General features: G+C 47.6%; 1 protein-coding gene across 15 annotated transcripts in view; it reads left to right on the top strand.

Moving 5' to 3' along the window:
- Positions 1-23,747, top strand: part of ppfia1 (PTPRF interacting protein alpha 1) — a 52,902-nt gene that overhangs the window by 23,787 nt on the left and 5,368 nt on the right. The window contains exons 6-28 of one of the 15 annotated variants that reach the window (XM_035417873.1): positions 1,430-1,531; positions 3,764-3,985; positions 5,003-5,149; positions 6,861-6,995; positions 8,322-8,378; positions 9,121-9,204; positions 9,628-9,759; positions 9,853-9,915; positions 10,316-10,398; positions 10,504-10,654; positions 10,867-10,881; positions 11,254-11,477; positions 12,046-12,277; positions 14,278-14,307; positions 14,902-15,026; positions 15,933-16,105; positions 16,494-16,587; positions 17,200-17,211; positions 18,311-18,392; positions 18,580-18,780; positions 19,773-19,835; positions 21,347-21,373; positions 23,378-23,553. In XM_035417873.1, coding sequence (XP_035273764.1) covers positions 1,430-1,531; positions 3,764-3,985; positions 5,003-5,149; positions 6,861-6,995; positions 8,322-8,378; positions 9,121-9,204; positions 9,628-9,759; positions 9,853-9,915; positions 10,316-10,398; positions 10,504-10,654; positions 10,867-10,881; positions 11,254-11,477; positions 12,046-12,277; positions 14,278-14,307; positions 14,902-15,026; positions 15,933-16,105; positions 16,494-16,587; positions 17,200-17,211; positions 18,311-18,392; positions 18,580-18,780; positions 19,773-19,835; positions 21,347-21,373; positions 23,378-23,553 — 2,630 coding nt within the window. The remainder of the gene's footprint in view (positions 1-1,429; positions 1,532-3,763; positions 3,986-5,002; positions 5,150-6,860; positions 6,996-8,321; positions 8,379-9,120; positions 9,205-9,627; positions 9,760-9,852; positions 9,916-10,315; positions 10,399-10,503; positions 10,655-10,866; positions 10,882-11,253; positions 11,478-12,045; positions 12,278-14,277; positions 14,308-14,901; positions 15,027-15,932; positions 16,106-16,493; positions 16,588-17,199; positions 17,212-18,310; positions 18,393-18,579; positions 18,781-19,772; positions 19,836-21,346; positions 21,374-23,377; positions 23,554-23,747) is intronic. The other 14 variants (XM_035417881.1, XM_035417877.1, XM_035417876.1 and 11 more) reach the window with 14 other exon arrangements.

Genomic DNA, 23,747 nt, shown 5'->3' with positions numbered 1-23,747 from the left:
AAAATAAATATTTACTCTAAATCCATAATGCTTCCAAAGTGTTTCAGAGGATCCTCGTACTGCGGTTTTTCTCATGCACTTTCCATTTCATAAACTGACTGACTGACTGGTGCTTCAGCTATAAACTGCGCTCACCGCAACTTAACCTGTGAAAATAGTTCCGTTTCATTTTTTTTTATTTCAACTATTTAAATGAATTCATTGATCTTTGTATTCCATTCCTTATTTTGAGTGTTGTGACATCAAATTGCCAATACAAGCTTTACAATTCAAAATAAAGCACAATGTTGTGAGTGCCTATTTCAAAAACATAGCTACCCATAAAAGGGTATGTTTGGAGCAAGTGAACAAAACCAAACGTGTGCAAACTGAACCATGGGAAACCAACCAAACTGTTCAGTTTCCCACCCCACACCCCCACAAAATGTTGCATCACACACTCACACACTCATACTCACTCTTACTGTCACTCTCTCTCTCTCTCTCACATACACACACATGCACACATAAGCACAAATAAAAGCGAGCATGGGGAAATCCCCTGGTCTCCACCCTGTCCTGCTTATCAGTGTGAAAATGCATAGAACCAGGGCTCTTCTGCAAATGCTGGTTTTCATTCCAGCCACAGCTGCGAACACTGAACAGCATTGAGCTGTTAAATGCTCTTAATTAGACCCTTATAATGCCTATTGAGCGATGTCTTTCCCCTTCAGTTTGAATAATTGCCTTGCATGACATGAAGAATAAATGTCCCAGATTTGTTACCCAGGACTTTTTATTGGTTCAATAAAATAAATGCTTTTATTAGTATAACGTGTTGTCTGTTTCCTGTAGAAAGGGTAGGATTTTAAACAGATCAGTGATGTCCTTACTGCTGAAAGCATTGACACTTGGTTAATGAAACCACTGAACTCTATAGATGCATTTTGCAGTGAAGTTCAAAGGAATATGAGGGTAGAGCTTAAACATGTTTTCAATACCTTTCAATGTTTTATTGATTAAGGTATCGGCTGTAACCAAAGCCAGCTTAACACGTTTGAAAACAGTTTGAGAAATCCTGGCATAGATCCAGAGTCTTGGGCCCCATTGACTTTGTGATGCTGTGCCAGTGTGCCACATCTAAGCTCAAACCACAGCATGGCATCATGACAGAAATGGGCCAGTGCCATCTTCCTGCTGGGCTTTGCCAAGAGGAGAGAATGCTTGCGGTGAGGGATGGCTAGCTACAGATAGCAATGGCCAGTGTTGTGGGTGTTTGCTACACAGGAAAAAAAAAAAAGGTTTCTAAAATGAGTTTTGCAAGGATTGGAAGTCTGGAAGTTCCATATGTTGTACCTTATACAATTGTGAAAAAATGTTTTGAATTTGTTTCTTTGCCTTTGTGTTTTTTCCTCCACCAATATAAAAAAAAATCGAATTTTTGTTGCAGCTGGTTTATCTGAGGGAGCAGAACATCTCTAAGAAGCTGTTGGTTGATGGAGCGGTAGAAATCAACCATGATGGGGAGAATACTCCGAGCACCAATGGCAAGGTATGGGCATTACAGTGTACTTTTATCACAGTGTACCTGAATGCTGGGCAGATGTAGCACCATTTAGCTACACCAGCCTCGCATTCTTCTTGATCGTAAGCAGCCTCCAGCAGCTAGTCTGAACCTTGCCTCTGGAAGGCATGTTTCCTGATTCATCAAAATGCTCCATTTAGCCAATTGGATCAATTATAAGGCTCAGCTAGCACATATGCTAAATCTAGCATGGAATATACTATGCGGTCATCGTATCTAGTATCTCTATATGATGAAGTGCAGAGAATCTGCAGGACCGTGACTCAACATCCCCTTGTTTCATTAGAGTAAAGACTCTCAAACTGTGGTGCCTAACCGCTAACGTATGACCTCCGAGCCCTCCCCTGAGAAAACGGAGGCGGCACGGTCGGTTCCCATCTGTGCTGGAAACAACACAGGGGGGCGACCGCCTGTGGTCCTGAGAGCGGCCCCCGTCTCCCAGGAGCTGACCGCGCGACGTCCGCGGAGCCCGATTAGCCGGCCGGCCGCGGGGTGGGGGTGGGGGTGGCGGTGGCGGTGGGGGCAGCCTTTGTGCTGCCCTAATGTAGGTTACCCTCCCGCCATGTAGGTTATCTGCCCTCGCACGCGTTTGTCGCGGCGGCCCCGCTCCGCGGCTGAGATCCCGGGTAATGGGATTTGGCTCGTCTCCGCTTCCCTCTGAGGCTCCGGCGGCCTTAAGTACCTCCTCTGTTTAATTTGAGCATCTCGGCGCAGTAAACTGCACTGTGCTGATGCACTGATGCAGGACGCATTACTCAAGCCCAAGCAAGTGTACATTACTGGAGGCTGTCATAGAAGAAAATGCATTGGAAGACATTGTAACTGGAGCCTTTGCATGTGGTTCTAACCGGAACAAGACCAGGTCAAAACCTAGTATATGGCTGGACCGTGTATTGGTGTAACGTCATAACTCGGCCGACCAATGGTGTAACTTCATCACTCAGTGACTCAGTCACAGACATTCGCGTTTATAGGGCAGGCCCCACAGTTGCAAAGACGTACATAATACCTGTACGTCTTTGGGGTGGTTGCAGGAGTTCACAGAATGCTTTGTGGAGAATAACATACCCTAGTGACTGTGACATCCAAACCTATAAGTAGCCCTATCACTTCACAGGGAAATTGTAATTAATTGTCCATAGTCCAAAAAACCCACGCACGTGAATAATTTAACTCTACTGTATTTAATTATATCAATGGTGTTATTTTAGTATTATTTATCATTATTTTATCATTATCATTATTTTTATTTTTATCTTACTGCAGGCAAGGTCATAAAGAGCATATGAATGTCAATGCTGCGTTCTTGAATTACTTTTATAGAGTTGTCTTTTGAAAGTCGAGTGTTTCAGAGTGGAGAGGTTAATAGTTGCAATCAAAACTTCAGTCAGAGTGGGCCACTTCAACTGTGTGTACACTCTTTGGGTTAATTTATGCACACTGGGACTGTTTCCAGATTCTGCCAAAGTCAAAGTAAAATCAGCATTTAACGTGTAGATAATTTATAGAAAACGTATGCCAAGTTTGTGTCTAAGAGACTCCCCCTAGTGGCAGCAATGCGGTTGGGATCTGTTTTCTGTAAGAGAAAACTGGAAGGTTTTTGAACCGGAACCTTTACAAAATTTGTTTGTGTGTTTTTTCCCCCCCATTTTATTGCTTTATATTTGGACATCAGACATTTGAGTCCCCTTTGGAGTTCATGAATCCCATTCAGCTCTTGAACAGACAATTGCTGCTCTTCCTGGTTTCTAGCCCAGGTTGATAGTTGGCATCTTGCAAAGTCAGTGATTCCCCAGCTCATTGCTGCAAATGTGAATCCAGTTGTCAGATGATCTATGGCACGGCTGCTCAGCCCTGTTCCCGGAGATCTACCGTCCTGTAGGTTTTCAGTCCTAATTTGACGCACCTGATTCGACTAATCAGCAGCTCAACGCTATGTTTGGCTGTTGAATGACGTGCCCTTTGTTAGGGTTTGAGTGAATACCTACAAGACAGTCTCCAGGAACAGGGTTGGGCAGCCCTGATCAATGGGGTTTAATAAAATTAAATAACAATAAATACAAACAACAAGTCTGATTTCAGCCAGCCAACCCGGGAATTTTGACTGGTTAAGGATTGCAGTGATGTATGTGACTGTTTCACCAGAATATAGAGGAATCTTACCTGCCATGTCTGTCTCCCCCATTCCCCATCCTCCAGCGGTCCTCGGACGGGTCTCTGAGCCACGAGGAGGACGTGGCCAAAGCCCTGGAGCTGCAGGAGGTGATTGACAGGCAGAGCCGGGACCTGTGTCAAATGAAGGAGAGGCTGGCCGCACTCTCGGGCCGGGTAGCCGAGCTGGAGGAGGACCTGGACACTGCCCGCAAAGACCTCATAAAGTCTGAGGACATGAACACCCGGTTGCAGAGGGACATCCGTGAGGTAAGGGGTCGCCCTAGCGCAGTTGCTCATACTCATTTTGTTTAATCTCTGCTCACACCTCTCACATCAGTCAGCTGGGCTTTTTAAAAGAAAAGTGATGATCAGAACTCCTGACATTTGCTGTTCTTACCACAACTATAAACATGTATGCAACAAGGCTAAATATATGCTTCTTCAGAACGTGATGTACCTGTTTATTCAGAACGTGACGTCCCCGGTAATTCAGACCGTCACGTCCCCGGTAATTCATACTGTCACGTCCCCGGTAATTCAGACCGTCACATCCCCGGTAATTCCGAACGTGACGTCCCTGGTAATTCGCACCGTCACGTCCCCGGTAATTCATACCGTGACATCCCCGGTAATTCATACCATCACGTCCCTGGTAATTCAGACCGTGATGTCCCCGCTAGTTTGCACCGTGACGTCCCCGGTAATTCAGACTGTCACGTCCCCGGTAACGGTAATTCAGACCGTCACATCCCCGGTAACGGTAATTCAGACCATGACGTCCCCAGTAATTCAGACCGTCATGTCCCCGGTAATTCATACTGTCACGTCCCCGGTAATTCAGACCGTCACGTCCCCGGTAATTCCGAACGTGACGTCCCTGGTAATTCGCACCGTCACGTCCCCGGTAATTCATACCGTGACATCCCCGGTAATTCATACCATCACGTCCCTGGTAATTCAGACCGTGATGTCCCCGCTAGTTTGCACCGTGACGTCCCCGGTAATTCAGACTGTCACGTCCCCGGTAACGGTAATTCAGACCGTCACATCCCCGGTAACGGTAATTCAGACCATGACGTCCCCAGTAATTCAGACCGTCATGTCCCCGGTAATTCAGACTGTCACGTCCCCGGTAACGGTAATTCAGACCATGACGTCCCCGGTAATTCAGACCGTGACGTCCCCGGTAATTTAGAACACAATGTCTCCACTAACACAGACCCTCAAGCTCCTGCATTCTGTGTAGAAGTGTGTGTTTCACCATCTCCCCCCCCCACCCCCCAGTCCATGGCCCAGAAGGAAGACATGGAGGAGAGGATCACCACGCTGGAGAAACGCTACCTCGCCGCGCAGCGCGAAGCCACGTCCGTGCACGATCTCAACGACAAGCTCGAGACCGAGATCGCCAACAAAGAGTCCATGTACAGGCAGGTGGGTCAACGAGTCCCAGCACTGTGCGGTGCACCAGCCGCACCGTGCGCTTTACGCAATACGGGGCAGTGCACGCGCACACAAACGCAAACTTACACTCACATACACGTATGCTGTTTGGTACTCTGGGACTGAAAAAAAGCTTATGGCAGTTGGTGAGATTTGAATTGTGAGTTGCGCCGAGCGTTGAATAAGCGGTCATGTTGTGGAGCTGTAGAGAATAGACGGCTCTAGGCTGGCGGAGGACAGTGTGACAGCTTCCTTTGAAGGCAGGAAAGGCCCACGGTGCTTTGGCAGCGGAGCGCTGCGCGGAGCCCGATCGCGCGTCGCCTGAAGTGGCAGCGCTGAATGGGAGGCCTCAGAGCCCTGTTTGTTTTTCAAGAAGGGGCTGAAAGTCACAGCGGCCCTGGCCACAGAATGCCCTCAGCCCCTCTTCTCCCCCATAATGAATGGCGCTTTGTGAGAGACGCTTTTTCAGACACAAACCCTTGAGAAAATATTGGCTTTGTGTAGTGCACTGCGCAAGATTCAAAACGGAAAGAGAACTTCGGGGGGGGGGGTGGGGGGGGGTGGTTTTTTTGTGTCGGAAATTGTGAAAAGCTTTGGTATTGGGAAGTGTTAACTGCACATTTGAACTAAGCATTTAAGCTTTCTCCTTGTATTTTATAAACACTGGGCTGTTTGGTGACTCATCTTGTTGAGGCACTGTTCCATCTCATGGATGAGCCTCAACAGTCTAGTATCGACCCCAGACCGTGCCCGTGCCAGCTGTGGCCAGCTGCCCTGCCGGGCGATGGGTAATTGGCGGTAGGGTTGCCCAGGGAGATTTTCAGCCAGCCTGGGTGACGACGTTTTCTCGCACACCAGCGATCCCTGCTGGTGGAACGGGCATTCGCAGTTTCCCTGTTGAGCTGTGCGTGAAGAGTCTTCCTCGGGCTCAGCGCACGCCCGACTTGTGGAGCAGCGCTGGTGAAGCCGTGTGCCGCGGAGGCGAACGCAGGCTTGTCATCGGTCCTCTCGAATCGACAGTGGAGGTTTCGGGGAGAGTTGCCATGGGAACATTCTGCGTTTCTAATTGGGAGAAATGGGGGGGAAACCATTACGAATTTCCACAAAAAAAAAAACACAATGTGTAAATATTATTGAAAAACTATTATTAATGTTGCTATTATAAATATTCTTTTCAAGATTATGTTTATAATTTGCTCACTGAAGGCCCTTTATCTGGAATGACATTGATAGCTTTCTGTCAATATCTACTCGTACAGTGGGACGACCAGAGCACAGAATTCAGAATTCAGAGCCTGCAATCATGTGGTTGCAAATGTGGTTTCCAGACCACTGTGCCACATCGCCGCTCCACATGAGTTCTGTGAGGAATTTGACCTTATTCTGACTGTGCTGCGTCAACCGAGCTGTTCAGATTACAAAAGTATAAGTCCTATAAACGGCTGTATAAATAAGCCCTGTGAGAATGCGGTGCTCAGCCCTACAGCTGAGCTGCATTGTTCAGGACAGAAACGATCCAGTTGAAGGGTTTATCGATCACCTTTGCTGCAGAGATCAGATGAGCCGCTTCCTGTTAACACTGATGGCTCTAATGACACATGCCGAGTCGGCTGAAGACGCTCGCGCGAGCGCCTTATGTGAGCGTAGCAGCTGGGGCTGAATGCATTGTCAGACCTGTGCTGTCCTGTCCCCCCCTCCTCAGACTGAAGATAAGAACAGGCAGCTACAGGAGAGGCTGGAGTTGGCCGAGCAGAAGCTGCAGCAGACCATGAGGAAGGCGGAGACCCTGCCCGAGGTGGAGGCCGAGCTGGCCCAGCGGGTGGCGGCGCTCACCAAGGTGAGTCAGCAGTCCCGCCGCCACTCATTCCGTCTCCCGGGATACGGAGGCGGTCCCCACTTTAGGCTTTCCACGCGGTTAGTGCTCCCTCTCCTGTCTCTAACTGTTGTCCCCATGCCACTAGGGAGTCTGTTAACGTAATGTGAATAATGTTTGTGAGGCAAACTGTTAGTTATTGAATATAAATAATTACCATAGCATTAAAGTGTATTTTTAGTACTTGTATCTCTTCAGGCAGAAATGCTACCAAAAACTTTGTTTAGGATTCTGAGGGACAGAACCACCTGACAGGAAGTAGTGACAGCAAATGATGAGGAAATTTTACTAGTGTGCCTGTGGAGGGCGGGTGGTAGTCATCGGCAAGAATGGTTCGTTGCAAAAGAAGACATTGGGGTGAAGCTGATTTGTTTGGGCTTTGAAATTCCTCTTCAATACCTTCTGTCTTTGTCAAACATTAATGAAAATGTCCACTAGCGTCACTGAACTTGACATAGCCAAACATTGTGTAATTTTAAAAAATACGATAAATTTATGTATTGTGTTAAAAGGAGGCAGTACGGCTGTTTTTGGTACTGTGGCATTTGAGTGAAAATTTATGTGCAGAATTTAATGAGAACTCTCACACAGCCCTTTGCCTTCCCAAGCTGATGGTTATTGTGACTGTCTGCTAATGCACTGCATACTCCATCTGGATGTGCGCTCTGAAAGAGGAGCCAAACCACACTTAACACAATGTTAAGAGGCTAATGTACTCACTTCAGAACTATGCGATGCTTTTCTAACTGTCGTAAGCTTGGCAGCAAAATTGGGATATTAAGCTGCTTTTGTTCATTTTGATGCCAGTTTGCCGGTAATTAAATCCAACAGGAGAGACAGAAGTACTGAACGCTGCACAAACATACAATGGGAAGTTAACATATGATGTAAACATTTTGGCCTCTCAGCAGATCTACTGCCATTTTTCATGGAGCTGCAGTAATGTACCCGTCCAGATTTTCTGTTCCCAGTCATATTTGTAAAAATTGCCTTTCTCTGTGCCCCCTCTGTCGCTCTCTGTCTCTCTCTCTCTCTCTCTCCCTCCTTCTCACCCTTCCTCTCTGTCTTTCTCTCTCTCTCCCCCCTCCTTCTCCCCCTCCCTCTGTCTCTCTCCCCCCTTCTTCTCCACCTTCCTCTCTATCTCTCTCTCCTTCTTTGCCTTCATCTCTCTTTCTCTCTCTCTCATTCACTCACTGCCTCATGTCCAGCCATAGCTGTACTAAAGTCCTGTCTCTGCGGTCTCTCTCTCTCTCTCTCCTTTGTGCCCTGTGTGTGGCTCGCCCACTGTAGCCAGACCGCTCACTGTGTGCTGACTCCAGCCTTAAGGAGGCTGTGTCGCAGAGGAAGGTAGAGGACGGCTGCCTGCTGCTTGCTGCTGATCACGCTTTTCACTATTCCTTTTCTATCCCCCCCCTTCATTTTTATAACGTAACCATAATTGAAAGTATACCTATCCAAGGACACAGAGGTGTACAGCATTGTAGAGCTCATAGCCGCATTGAATGGGATAGAGATGGTAAATTCCAGTCCTGGATGGCTTTGATCCAGACGATTTTGTTGTTCTCCTACAGTAGAGTCGAACAAATCTTCCAAATAAGGGCAAGTAAGAGATGAAGTTAGGCTCGAGGTGGAAGACCACACATGTAGCCTTCTTGGACTGGAATTACCCATCCCTGGGCTGAATTCACTGTGTATGGGACTCCCTTCATTTCATTTTACACTCATATCAGTAGGAGACAGTTCAGTTGGGAATACATAACGTGGAAAGTTCATGGATTGCATCTCTCTCAGTTCAGGGAAATCAGTTCATCCATGAAAACACACCAGTTTTTCTCAGTTCCATGTGTCCTAACTGAACATTGTGAAACTGACTTAAAAACTCAATGTCCCAGAACCCTCTGTTTTTAAGGCTTGCATTGCTATGGTAGCCAGGCTCCCCCACGCCTCGCTCTGTGCTGCGGCCTGGTTGCCTCGCTTTCTTAGCGCATGGTGCTTATGGGCCGGTAGCGGTGCGCGCGCGGGTTTTGCGCGGGTGGAGGACGGACGGGTGTTAGCCGCGGGGGGTCTGACCACGCCGGTGTCTCCGCAGGCCGAGGAGAGGCACGGGAACGTGGAGGAGCACCTGAGGCAGCTGGAGGCCCACCTGGAGGAGAAGAACCAGGAGCTGCTGAGGGTGAGGAGGAGGGGGGTGGTGCTAGCCGTCAGCCAGCCAATCACCACACCCACCACCACCATAGAATTCCATTGCATTCCAGACAGCATTATGTTATGTAGATGTAACTGGAATGTATGTAGTTTGTGCTACTGCTGGTCACGGCCTCTGCCTCAGCATTGCACCACTTCACTGTATCAACATGGTTGGGCCGACAGATCAGTGGCCTGAATTAATAGGACACGGTAAAGCAGCAGGCGGCATTGTTGAACAGCTCCTAAGGTAATATCGGCCGTCTCACCTCAGTGCATAAGAACAGGTTTCAGGGGAATTCCACCATCTGCTCCCGCAGTCTGTACGTTGCTCATTAGCATACATACGCGTGCGGTCGGGTTTGACTTGGTGAGGGTAGCGAACTGAGCGGGTCTGCGGTCTGTTTCGAAGGCGCGGCAGCGGGAGAAGATGAACGAGGAGCACAACAAGCGGCTGTCGGAGACGGTGGACAAACTGCTGTCCGAGTCCAACGAGAGGCTGCAGCTCCACCTGAAGGAGAGGATGTCCGCTTTGGAGGAGAAGGTAGGAGAGCGGCTGGGCTGGGCTTTCTTTACGTTTTTCTTTCCATCGTTTCCTGGGACCTTAATAAACTTCTGCGTCACTTTGCCCGGCTAGAATTCCCTCATCCGAGAACTGGAACACACGAAGAAGCTGATTGAAGAAGCGCACCATGAGAAGGTTAGCGTTCAGTGAACTCATACCGTGTGAAAGTTTTGGAAACTTAACGTTTTGCTGCAGATATGAATGTTGATGTGTTGTTCCTGTTCTTGCTTTCTGTTATTGGAACATGTTTGAGTGCTTTTGCTTGTGCACACGTAATGCTCCCCGTTTAATGTTGTGGAAGATCCAGAGGATTTTCACGAAGCAGGATGACTGAGTTAGCTGGATAACTGCGCTGAGTAAAACCCGGAACAGCTCTTTTAACTGAAGTCCATGTTCCAGATTTAGGAAGCTTCCGGGTTTTACTCAGTGCGGTTATCCGGCGGACTGGCTAATCCTGCTTTGTGAAACACGGGTCCTGATCTGTGAGTTAGCCATGCGGCACCGGATTCACCGCTGCGCTCTTCCTCCTCCTCAGGAGCAGCTCCTCATCGAGATGGAGACGGTGCGGGCGGAGAGCGAGCACGGCAGGAACAGGAGCAACTCCCTGCTGCAGCACGGGTAAGCCTCGGGGTCCGCCGGTCTTCCCTCCCTCCCTCCCTCCCTCCCTCCATCCGTCCCTCCCTCCTTCATCCTCCCCCGCTCTCTCTCTCCCCCCCCCCGCAGGCGCTCCCCCCTGGGCAGCACCCCGGACTTCCGGTACCCGGTCTCGGCCTCGTCCATGATGGAGAACCACGCGGACATCTACAACAGCGCCCTGGTGCTGCGGCGGCCGCAGAAGGGCCGCGTGGCCGCGCTCAGGGACGAGCCCTCCAAGGTGAGCCCGGCGACGCCGGCGTCCCGCCGCTGGTAAACTCCCGGGTCTCGGTGGAGTCGTCGCGCGTGTGTGATTTGGGGTTTTTGGCTTGTTGTTCTGCTACGTTTGTCTCGTCATTTAAACACGCACGGTTTAAATGGAAGACCCTCACCGGGTTTGAGTTATGGTTCATCGTTCTCTTGTTTCTGTTTCCCCATCTTTCTTGCCTCAAGGGACACCAGAAACATGTAAGTGAACGTGTGAGACGTCTGTATCCTCTTTAAATACAGTGCTTTATTTGCCAGTGTTGTAAGCTGTTGGGTAAAGGGCAAGCACCTGCTAGTTAGCACTCGTTGGATAGCACTGCCGTTGGACACTGAATGGAGTGGTCACTGATTTGACTGTTTGAAGTTTTGCTTTGAGCACCTTTAGCATCCTCTTTTTCACACTGAATTAAGGGCACATCTACCAGTGCATCCTGGTGAACATTGCTCAAAAGAGCAGAAGCTGAAGCTCTTCTCAGCTCCTCTACAGAGACCAGGCACTGACTTATATTTCCCTGTCTTTTCTCCCCCTTCTCTCCTGTCCTCCCTCCCTCGCTCCTTCCCACCTTCCCCCAGGTACAGACGCTGAACGAGCAGGAGTGGGAGCGCGTGCAGCAGGCCAACGTGCTGGCCAACGTGGCCCACGCCTTCGAGAGCGACGTGGACATCTCGGACATTGAGGACGACCGCGAGACCATCTTCAGCTCGGCGGACCTGCTCTCCCCCGCCGGCCAGGCCGACGCCCAGACGCTCGCCATGATGCTGCAGGAACAGCTGGACGCCATCAACACCGAGATCAGGCAAGGAAGGCTTCCAGAGCAGCCGCGCACGTGGTTCAGTGCCATTCGGCTATGCATGCTTACCATGTGTTTTCTAGAGATGCACTTTTTTTTGTGTGAATTAACATTGATTCAACGTATTCAGAGATAATTCTTCAAGGTTGCATTAGCCATTTGTTAGAAAAGTCTCAAAATTGATGCAAGTCCGTGGTCAAGCACCTACTTTATGTATTACTAATAACTAGTATAAATGGTCATTCATTTGATTAGTAATGCGACTATCACACACAAAATTGATATCGGAGTCTGAAAATAGTATGACCGTGGTCCGTGAAAGCCTGTCATAGCTGTGAACAGCGATACCACTTCTGGTCTTGTTCTGGGGAGTGTGTTGTGTGTGGTACTGTAGTTTGACGCAGTCTCTGTGAGCTGCATGGTCTGGGTGAGTGCGTTGGGTGTGTGGTACTGTAGTTTGACGCAGTCTCTGTGAGCTGCATGGTCTGGGTGAGTGCGTTGGGTGTGGTACTCAGTCTCTCTGAGCTGCGCGTTCCCGGCGCCTGGCGTTTTTAACGCGGCCCGTCCCCCGCAGGATGATCCAGGAGGAGAAGGACAGCGCGGCGCAGCGGGCGGAGGAGCTGGAGAGCCGCGTGGGCGGCGGGGACTCCCTGGGGGGGCACTTCCGCTCGCTGGGCTCCCTCCCCCCGCCCTTCGCCGGCTCCTCCCTGGCCGGCTCCTCGCCCCCCGGCTCCGGAACCTCCACGCCCCGGCGGGCGAACCGCAGCCCCAGCCGCGAGGTGGACCGCATGGGCGTCATGACCCTGGTGAGCCCCGCGGCCCCTCCCTCCCGCCTCACACTCTTCCGCCAACTCCGTCATGTGACACCTCAGACTGAGGCTATGTAGCGGATATGGACACAGACACCACACTATCCAACTTTCACAGTGTAGTCTTTTAAAATGTGCTCCCCTCGCTGTGTGAATGAATTATAGCCGAAATAAAAGGAAGTTTTGAGGCCAGGTTGTGTTCTAAGCAAGCAGGACTCCACCATGGTCTTACAGAGTCAGTACATCAACCTATATCGGTGCTAACCAGACTTCCACAGAACACCACATCAGGGGCTTCATATGAAACACTGACCTACCCTTCCACAGAACACCATATGAAGGGCTTCATATGAAACACTGACCTACCCTTCCACAGAACACCATATGAAGGGCTTTGTATGAAACACTGACCTACACTTCCACAGAACACCATATAAAGGGTGAAACACTGACCTACTTATTTACCCAGAGCGACTTGCATAGCTCTTGTACACTCTTCCTTTGAACACCACCCTGGGGCTTTCTATTGAAAACACAGATTAGAGATATCTCATAACGAATCTCGGGGAGAAGAGTGAAACGTTAACCACTGTTTGTGATGAATAACCTTTTTCCAATCAGTTCATTGATTAAAGTCTTGCACAGTCCTGCCCCGTGTTTGACTGCTAGTTTCCCCATTTAAACTTTGCTTCAGAATTTTCTAGAATGCAACTGTTTGAATATACCCTTGTTTAATGCTCTCTAAAATATCTTCTGTTTTGGTTTGTTAGTTACGTACTGTGCTCATGCATTATATCATCTTGTGAAATGGTTTTTGTTCAGTGTTTTGTCCCATTTTTATTTTTATTTTTTATTGTTTAACACCCTTTTGTAATCCCACAGCACTCCTTCTATGACCCATATGTAATCCAGAGGTCCCTATACCATCAGACCGTAGCTTACTCACCATACCCCTACGCTAGCTCCACCCCTCCTTATAGCTATTCGCCATACTGCATCCAGGTACCTCCCCCCACCCCTCAACCCCGGCGACGCCCCCGAGAGTCACATTCTCACCAGTGCCAGTGCGCACACATTAAAGAGAAAGGTCAGGTTAGCAGACCGTGTGAAAAGGAGCCCAGCGTGCTTTGGCTCGCGGCTTCCTGTAATTATTGACTGCCGTTTGTCAGCTTAGCACGTTTAAACTGTGAATATGTTTTTGCTGCTGAAGACCACTGAGATTCCTCTCGCCGGACTGCACTCGTCGCTGCCTCAGAACCTCTGCGGCCTTAATCTTGTTTGTCCATCTCTTTTCCTGCTTGTGTTTTGCTTTGCGGGGAAAAAGAGGAAACTATGTAACTAAACTCTGTCAGATAACGCTATCGCTAAATAGCCTGTTCCAGATATACTGCATTCCCTGGCCTCAACATTTAAGGGTTGAGCTTAGAGAGGCTGGTTGTTGGTTTCACATATTGTTTTTTATTGACTATTTAGTTTGTGTTATAATAAAACAATGCAGTGAGCTGTTATATAGCGCTATTCATGCTTACATCCAAGGGCTCTTTACAAGAAAATTGCAACTAAAGCTCCAGTATGTACGTACGTGCAAATTCGATCTGATGAAGTGGCAGTGTAGAACTGCTCCTCGTGAGAATGTGAGAATGTGATCTCGGAGTCGATGCTGTGGCTGACGTCGGCCAACCCCCACCTCCACCTCCACCGCTCCTTCCACCCGAGTGTTCTCTGAGTGTTACTCCACCCTTATCTGTGTCTGCAGTCATTACTCCACAAACGGTTTGGTCTGTGGTGCATTACTGCACTAGCATGATCCATCAGACTGGCTCATCCACATTTACTGCTTTAAAAATAACACTTAACTTCCTACTTATGGAGTGCTCCCCCCCCCATCTATCTCTCACCCTCCCCACCTTTGTCTGCAGTGCTTTGCTAAGGTTGTGCGTTAAATTTGTTTTGCTAACTGGTTTTTCTACCCACTCTGCTTTCCATGCTTCCGACAGCCTAGTGACTTACGGAAACACCGCAGGAAGGTAAATGTAGGAAGTTTCTAATGGGCGAACGCACAGTATCTGATCTCACCACAACATTTCCCTGAAGACCGCATTTATTTGCTCTTTCTTCTGGGTACACAGGGCACACGCCAAGCTCAGTTACAGGCTGGCTTTGGCAGTCTGACCAAATGCTTATCTTAGGTGTCATTTTTGTATGTATTGGAACTGCACCCTGAGATTTACGATGTATTCCCGGATAATGTTTGCCAAGCAGCCCCCCTGCCCGCCCCCCCCCCCCCACCCCCAGTTCCTGAAAAACACACAAGGTTGCAGTAGAGGCTAGCCAAGACTTATTCAGCTTGTTTGCAATAGGCTGTACCATCTTATGCCTTAGTCAATTTCTCTTTAGCTCGATTCGCCACGGTGTTGCTAACAGCTTTCTGTCTGTTGGCTTGTAACGGAACAAACAGACGAGAAACGGTCGAAACGATTTATCTTGAGGACAACAGGAAGAGAGCTATGAGCAGCTAAAATAGCCATGCTTAAAATAACCCCAGACCCACCCACCCCTCCCCGGCCTCAGTTAGGACCCCCGTATAATGAATGCTTTCCTGCCCTTTTCCCCCTGTGTAGTCTGCGCAGGATGACAAAGCTACAATAAAGTGTGAGACGTCGCCTCCTTCAACCCCGCGCACCATGAGACTCAACAAGGGAGCCGTTCACGCCGCCAGCCACGAAGACATCCGGGATATCAGGAGGCAAGTGACTGTGTCTGTGTCAGGGCTTTGACTGTGTTTGTATCAGGGTTTTGACTGTGTCTGTGTCAGGGCTTTGACTGTGTTTGTATCAGGGTTTTGACTGTGTCTGTGTCAGGGCTTTGACTGTGTTTGTATCAGGGCTTTGACTGTGTCTGTGTCAGGGCTTTGACTGTGTTTGTATCAGGGCTTTGACTGTGTCTGTGTCAGGGCTTTGTGACTGTGTCAGGGCTTTGTGACTGTGTCAGGGATTTGACTGTGTTTGTGTCAGGGCTTTGTGTCTGTGTCAGGGCTTTGACTGTGTCTGCATCAGTGATTTGACTGTGTCTGTGTCAGGGATTAGAATGTGTCTGTGTCAGGGATTAGACTGTGTTTGTAACAGGGATTTGACTGTGTCTGTGCCAGGGCTTTGTGTCTGTGTCAGGGCTTTGACTGTGTCTGCATCAGTGATTTGACTGTGTCTGTGTCAGGGCTTTGACTGCGTCTGTGCCAGGGCTTTGTGTCTGTGTCAGGGCTTTGTGACTGTGTCAGGGATTTGGCTGTGTCTGTGTCAGGGCTTTGTGTCTGTGTCAGGGCTTTGACTGTGTCTGCATCAGTGATTTGACTGTGTCTGTGTCAGGGCTTTGACTGTGTCTGTGCCAGGGCTTTGACCATTTCTGTGTATAGACAGTACCAATCAAAGCCCTGATGCTGCGCTATATAACTCTTGCCATCGAAAAGCCTAGGCTCTACTTGTCCATGAGGACTGTGGTTTGTGTAACTGCTGCCAGTGCATAGCCCATACAATGCTGCAGAAGAGAATGTGTAAGTGCATAAGCATGCACATAAAGGCCTGGCTGTGCTGGCTAAGGGGGTAGCAGCACACTGAATGGGAGCTCATGTAACAGCCTGCTCTCCTGGCCTGCGCAGCTCTGGCGGCTTTCAGGACGGCCAGGGCAGCAACCCCAGCAGCAGCAACAGCAGCCAGGACTCGCTCAACAAGGCCGCCAAGAAGAAGGGCATCAAGTCCTCCATCGGGCGCCTCTTCGGAAAGAAGGAGAAGGGCCGGCCCGGCCCCCCCGGCAAGGAGTCCCCCAGCCAAGGTTTGTTATCCGCCTACACCTCCCAGAATCCTCAGCAATGCTCCTCCCACTGTTTTTGTGTGATGCACCACGGCCCTCAGTTTGTCAGCACTGTTCCCATAGTGCACGGTCCTGCCAGTTTCCAAGACCTGTTTATATTCACTAAACACAATGACTGGTTAATTGAGCCTAATAATTGATCCAGTTAGGCAAATAAGCTTTTTGTTGCAGTGCATTGGATTTTCCTAACTGCTGTTGACTTGAATTTTAAAGAGGAGTATTAAAATGAATTGCTGTCACTGCCAGTGAGTGCTGACTAAGGCCTTTGTATATTAATGGTAAGCTTGTTGATTGCTGATTTTGGTGCAGTTGACTTGACTGAATGTATGTGAATGTTGGCTCCATCCAGCAGGTACCCCTGAAGCTGAGAACTCTGCCCAGGATGCCTTAGGACTTGGCAAACTGGGAGGCCAGGGGGAGAAGAACAGGAAACTGCAGAAAAAGTAGGTTGTTCACTTCCTGCCTCTGGGCATCAATTGTGCAGCCATGTACCATAAATAGAACAGCGCCCAGAGTGGACTAATCTTTCCTCATCTTGGTCTCATGCTCTCAGATCACCATGCCAGATAATTCACTCTTTTCCTTAATTTAATCAGTGCTTCGTTTTCAGTGGTCTTGATCAAAGCCAAATTTGATATTCCTTGATTTATTCATGATTCACGATTCTTTTCATTTATTCATGATTCATGATTCATTTTATTCATGCATCTTCATCAAAAAAGCAATGAAATCCATGTTACAGTTGGATTTAATGCTGTCATTCCATTTGAGTTCGATTTCATGTCATTCGGCTTGACATAATGATTCTTAATTTTGCTGTGCCTTGTTTTTCAAACCCTCACAAAAATAATATGGATTAATTATGTCGATAGGCTTCAGTGATTCATGGACTAATCCAATAGGAGCTATAAAAAATGATTAGTCTAATCTGTAGTGGAATCATTTGATTTAGTTCTAGTTTGCCTAGTCTTGCTTTTGCCTTTTTTTGTGTTTGTCTCGTTTTTGCTGATTTGTCCTTGTTTTATTCCACCCTCCATCTTTTTCATATCACGTAGTCCCAAAAGCGGGTAAGTCCATGCATCCTCCTCCGTGATTTCTCCTCTCTCTGCCTTGGGCTACGCTCTGCCACGGAATGCTCTAACGCACCCCAAAGACCCTCTTCCCAAACCGCTCGCCAACTATCCCGCTCATTCTATCTTTCTGAACCCAAATTAGCTTTTGAAAAGAGGAAAGGCTTAGCGTTTTGAGAGCCGTTTTACTTCACTTGTGCTTTATCAGCATCTTTAACACATGTTGGCTTTAGCCTTTGGTACTTCCTGTTTTCGTTTCATTTTCAGTGGAGTGCAAATACGTGTTTCATTATTCGACGTGAGGCTTTTTTTCCCTCAGTGAAGTCACTCTAAATGGTGAAATTGTTTCAAAAAATTCCATTTGTACTGAGGATGTTTTACTTGTAGTGCTAGCTTGACAGCCAGCTGAACTCAACGAGTTAATTAACTAAGATGTAGATGAGGACATTATTCTACAGTGAATAGGTTCTGGTTTTGAACCTGTAAGAATGATTGCTTATTTTTCTTTGAGGATAGTGACATCATCCTTGTAATGGTCGTGTCTGTCTAACACTTTTTTCCCACTGAGTGCTATAATTAGCTATAAAACTTGTTCTACAAAAGCAATGTCTCATTCTGGCTGTTTCTGTCAACCTGTGAATGACTCTCTGCATGGAGTTCTGAACCCTGGCTGTCTAACGATGCTTCATAACGTTTATGAAAGATTATTCATGCAGTTTAAAATCAATGCTGTGTGTGTGTACGTCTGTGTGTGTGTGATAGAGAGTGTGAGAGAGACCCTACGTCCCTGTCTATAGCTCAGACTTGCACTGTGCGTTATACTAAACAAAATATATGTTGGCTTTTCCGGTCTGAAGCTTTGCCTGTATACAGACCTTCTCTGAATGTGCTACAGTGATACTCAGGGTCTTCATTTTTCTCTTATGTCAGGGTTTGGCTGTGTCAAGGCATACGTTTACTGGGTGTGGCGTGCGCCTGTGTGCATGTGCGCGGGTGTGGTGTGAGTGTGTACATGTGTGTGAGGCTGTGTGTCTGAGTGTGTGAGTACGTGTTTATGTGTCTACGCGTGTGTAAGCTGTCTTGTGGTCTGTGGCAGGCACGAGCTCCTGGACGAGGCGCGGAGGCTGGGCCTGCCCTTCGCTCAGTGGGACGGGCCCACAGTGGTGGTATGGCTGGAGGTGAGCCCTGCTCCATTCCCACACAGCTCACTGTAAAGCCCTATAAAACACGCCTTCATATAGCCTATACACCTGTATGTAGAGCCACAGGCTCCCGATCCAGTCCTCAGTGCTGTGTAGCGCATGCTAGCAGACAGCCGGCGCTCGTTAGCCCTGCGCTGAGCGATGCCCCCTCTCTCCCTCCCAGCTGTGGGTGGGCATGCCCGCCTGGTACGTGGCGGCCTGCCGGGCCAACGTGAAGAGCGGCGCCATCATGTCGGCGCTGTCCGACACGGAGATCCAGCGGGAGATCGGCATCAGCAACCCGCTGCACCGGCTCAAGCTGCGCCTGGCCATCCAGGAGATCATGTCCCTGACCAGCCCCTCGGCCCCGCCCACCTCCCGCACGGTACGTAATAAGCCCCTCCCCTTAGATGGGAAGGTACCAGCCCCTCTGTCCCTCCTCCCCCTCTCAAACGGTACTATACATGTCACCTGGCTCTACCACTCTGAACAGCCCCCCTCTGAGTGGTAAGTCTGCTCCATGTCCAACCGAAACTAAATCATAGACCCATCTCTAATAAAGACATAATACACCACTCATCAGTCATCTAGAACTTTTTTTTTTCTTTGCTACAGCAGTCCATATAGTACAAGTCTGATTTGACTCAGACCTGGCTGCGTGTTGACCTTTCTCCCGGCTGTAAAAATCTCCCAGTAACTGAGGGAACGCGTAGCCCTTAGCCTGTAGGATACAGCCATTGTGCTGTGCGTCAGACTCCTCCTGTTCAGGCTCCAGCATAGAGCTGCAGACTGCCTCTGTGAATACGTCCGCTGTCTGGAAGACGAAGATGTGTATTACACTTAGATGGACTTAAATTGATCTTAATTGGACATATTGAGTCCAGAATGTTTTCTTGTTTTCACTAATGGTGTGTAGTATATGTAAGTATGCTTTTTTCTATGTTTTTTTATTTAAAAAATGAACGACTTATTTTTAGACATTTGTGAAAGCTAAAGCCAGAGCAGACTCTTTGTTTTTGTCTGAAGTGGTTGCTGCATTATCACTCACACTTCTCCGATAGGCTGCATGCCCTTTTCACACTAACACTAAGCAACATAACAAATCCACCACCAAATCCTGTATCTCTCTGCATGATACACTCACTGCTCACAAATGTTAATTGTGAAAATGACAACGGTTCCTCTCGAGTGATTTTAATCCGGCTACCAGCCGTATTCGTACAGCATGAATAGGTTTCGCTCGTTGCCACTGCTCGCCGCTCAATTAATGACCCTGTGCTCAATGTTCCACCTCCTGTCCTCTTTTGTCCTTTGTTTCCGCTCTCCTAACACACGGGACTGTGCTTGTGTCACTCACTCTGGGGGTCACGTGATTAGTCCACGGGCAATGTGTGGGTCACGCACGAAGAGATGGAGAGCCTCGCGGCCACGCCTCAGACGGTTAGTCACATGACCGGGTTCCACCCGCCCCCTCCGCCGTCCTGGAGGCCACGCTAGTCTTAGCCTAGCATAATTAACATAGTTACTGTTGTAGCTTTAAAACTTCGGGCCTGTTGAGACGTATGTTTTAAATGCTGCACCTTTAAACTGTTGTTAAGTCTCGTTTGTTCTTCTTTCTTCATAAATGATTGGCCTGTGTAATTGCATCTACGGGTAAATTGATCAAATCGAAGAACAAATTTCAGGCTAAACAAAGTGCTCTTTTGCTGTGGTAAACTCAACATTCCAGTATTTTGTAAATGCTGGTGTGCTGAATTTAATGTCCAAAGCTGATGTAGAATACCCTTCTACCCAGCTATGTTTTCTTTGGGGTCAATCATAAAATGAATTAAAGAAGCTGAACATCTGTAGTTTGAGAGCTTCCTGAAGCTCCACCAACACAGAAATGGAAAATAGTAGAACCCTGGGTGTCCACTGGCTCTTTTGGAATTTTAAGGTGTTTTTATAAGGCCAGTTCTTTCCTTCCTATTTCAGTGCTTCTCAAACCCCCTGGTGGTCTATTGCTATCTGTAGATATGTTTTCGGCAGTTATTATCAACAGGCACACAGTTAGCAGGCACACTATTCCCATAAATTATTTAAACAGGTTTTATTAAGCAGTGCTTATTATTTATTCTAAATAATCAAATTAAATTTAGCTTATATGGAGGTGTTTACATGGTCCACCCTACGGATGTTCTTTTAGCTTATTGGTTGTGGGGGGGGGGGAATTTCTTATCAGATAACCATTAAAACGGTAACATTTGACCCTTAAATCTGTTCCAGAATCAGTTAACAATGTATGGAATTGCATAAATGTGAAACGCAGCACACACATGATCCTTCCAAATCTGAGCTGTTAAGCCTAATTTTGCTATAGAAAAGAAACCATTCTGAAAATAACCAAAAACATTTTTTCCTGATGTTTTTGTCCAACAAATCACAAGTCTGATTCCTTATTTAAACTTTTAACATGCACATTTTTAGAGCATCAATGAAAACTGGTTTGCTTAGCTTGTTAGGCGTGTTAGCTGCTTTGTAATTTGGCTGCCGTGGTGCTGCTGGCAGTGCTTCATTGGGGTTGTCCCTCTTTTCTGATGTGGTTGAGCCTAGTTCTGGATCTGCCCCATGAAAACGCACGTTTTAAACGACAAAGTCAAATTCATTGACCATAAGGCCGCCACTTTTTTGTCAGTGGCGATTGTTTTTTTTTTTTTTGTTCCAGTAATTTTCTTTTTCATTTTGTGTCTTCATGATTTATTTCTTTTTTGTACGATAAAATTATATCCTCAGTCCACCAAGATATGTGTATTTGGTTGTCTGTTCAGAAGAAGGGAGTTTGAGAACCACTGTTGTATGAAATTTGCTTTCAGGGCCTTGGGTGATCTCTGTTGTCTGCTGTTCTGAACTACTTAACTCTGCTAACCACTAACAGTCTTCTCTCTCTTGTGCCTCTAACACGCTAACGTCAGGAGGATGAGGAGGGTAGCTGGGCCCAGGTTAGCACCTTCTCTTCATCTTCCTCAGCGATCAGGAGAACGCGCGGTGATAGGCCTTGCAGTGGGATTATTGCACTGCACATTGATTTCCTCTGAAAACTTGCAGGGCCTTGTGTCTGAGGGACTAACACATTTCTCAATGGATGACTGAGATGCCAGCTTGTTTTGAGTGGAAGCTAGTCTTTCATGAACAGCCTTTTGTGAAAAGGCCCATGTTCTTACTGAAATCTGGTACCATGTTCAAGTTGAAAACCTTGACTGTGACTTTTAGCAATATTTAAATGCTGCTGTGTTTGCCAGCCACTCCATAACCCTGCGTGTATTATGAAAGTACCGGTATATATGCAGGGATAAGTAATACCCCTTGTTTTCTTGCATTGTTCTTCAGTCCTCCATTAGCTAGTGGCCTGGTCTCAATTGCCTCTTTATCAACCCCAATTCTCAAACAATTATCCCATTTGAACCACCTCAATAATCTAAGCTGATAAAGGAATTTGCACTAATTAAGCACCGATTGATGATTTACAAGTGACACTCGCATGTTAAATTCAGTTTGATTACTTATGGACATGCTGCAGTATTTTTAACTGTTGTACAGGGGCATGATTGGTTTTGTTAGAAACAGTGGGAAATGCCCCCATTAAAAATGAGAGTAGCTATATAACATTTAACTCTCACAAGAAAGTACAAAAAAATAATAAATTCAGGATTCAGCTAAGTAACTAATCACGTTCTTCATTCAAGACATTAAGTCGGAGTCTTAAGTGAAATACCTGGGGCCACCACAGTGAGGCGCTAGGACCAGCAGTGACTCACTCACCTACAGCGTAAGCCCTTTCCCCAGGGCCTTCTCTGTCATTACGGCCTCACTCAGTCACTGCCTAAGACAACGTCTCCCTCTTTACGCCCAGCCATGTGCCCTACTGAAAGTGCTTACTGGGAAAGGGTGCTGGGTTAACTCACTCTTAGAGGGCTCTAGTCCCCAGGACTAGAGTCAGCAGTATGCAGTTGCATAGTGTGGGTGGCCAACATTATGCGATTGCATGGTGCAGATGGCCAGGAATATGCGATTGCATATTGCGGATTGGCAACAGTATACGATTGGATGCTGTGGATGGCCAGGCCTATGAGAGTACCGTATGGTCGTATCTAAGAGTGTCACAGGTTCATACGGAAACAGACTGTACCGCATGCTGTTGGACCTGCTTTGGCCCCCCATATGATCCATCTGAATAAAGCAACAGCACAGTCACCCCATTATGCATATAATGTGAAGATTTCATTGGTAGTGAAGATGACAGTCAGACATTGACAGTAATTTTAACTCATTATGATTTACAAGGACACTTCTACAGTATTTTCTACAGTATAGGCCAGGTGTTCTCTCTTGGCCATACGTATCATGCAGTTTTTAATTAATTGTACTAAGTCCACATTTGTACTGCGTTACCAAGGTCCAAAGACGCTTCCACGTTTCAAGTAGCTCTTGATATTTTAAAATCACCACTGTTTTGGATAATCCTATGAAATGGGACTGATTAGCTCCTCCTGATAAGGAATCAGTGAGTGGTTTTGAACTCTTGTTTAGTGGCCTGTCACAAACAGGACTCTGAACTGCTGATGTCATACAGAAGCAGTTTGTAACCCATGCATTCAGGGTAAACTAGGAGAGAAAATATTGTGTTCCCACTCATGAATGGTCAGCAGTTAAGATGTAAATACGCCATGTTTACCCACGAACGTCGCAAAGTATTTGTTTAAAAATGCAGTGTGAATTGCATGATTGCTCAAAAGGTTACTAACACTTTCTCACTGTCCTTGGGACTGTGGATCTGCTTGTCAGAGCATATGCATTATTCCCCCTAGTGGTAATATGGGGAATTGCAGAGACTGCTTAGTCAAAATGGTGGCACTTGGCAACTTGGTAATGCTTCAGGATAGCGGGCCGTAGCAGTCGCTTTGTGGCGGTATCGGTGCCTCTCTGACGACAGCCTGTGTGCGCAGACGCTGGCGTACGGCGACATGAACCACGAGTGGATCGGCAACGAGTGGCTGCCCAGCCTGGGCCTCCCGCAGTACCGTAGCTACTTCATGGAGTGCCTGGTGGACGCCCGCATGCTCGACCACCTGACCAAGAAGGACCTGCGCGGCCAGCTCAAAATGGTGGACAGCTTCCACAGGCAAGGGAACCTACCGTTCTGTGCTTCCTTTTACCAAGTTCCTTTCACAAACAAAGCCATTTTGTGCTCTATTGTTTTTTTAACCTCTGATCTAACTATCAGTACTGGAGTTCTAGAATTTTGAGGGGGAAAAAAAAACACATTCCGAACAACCTACTTCAAAGGCCTAAATGGCTTCCAGAGCAGAATTTAGA

Source organism: Anguilla anguilla, chromosome 5 (genome assembly GCF_013347855.1).
Source record: "Anguilla anguilla isolate fAngAng1 chromosome 5, fAngAng1.pri, whole genome shotgun sequence".
NCBI lineage: Eukaryota > Metazoa > Chordata > Actinopteri > Anguilliformes > Anguillidae > Anguilla > Anguilla anguilla.
The sequence above is the reverse complement of the archived record's forward strand: the minus strand, read 5'-3'. Positions and strand labels throughout refer to the sequence as shown.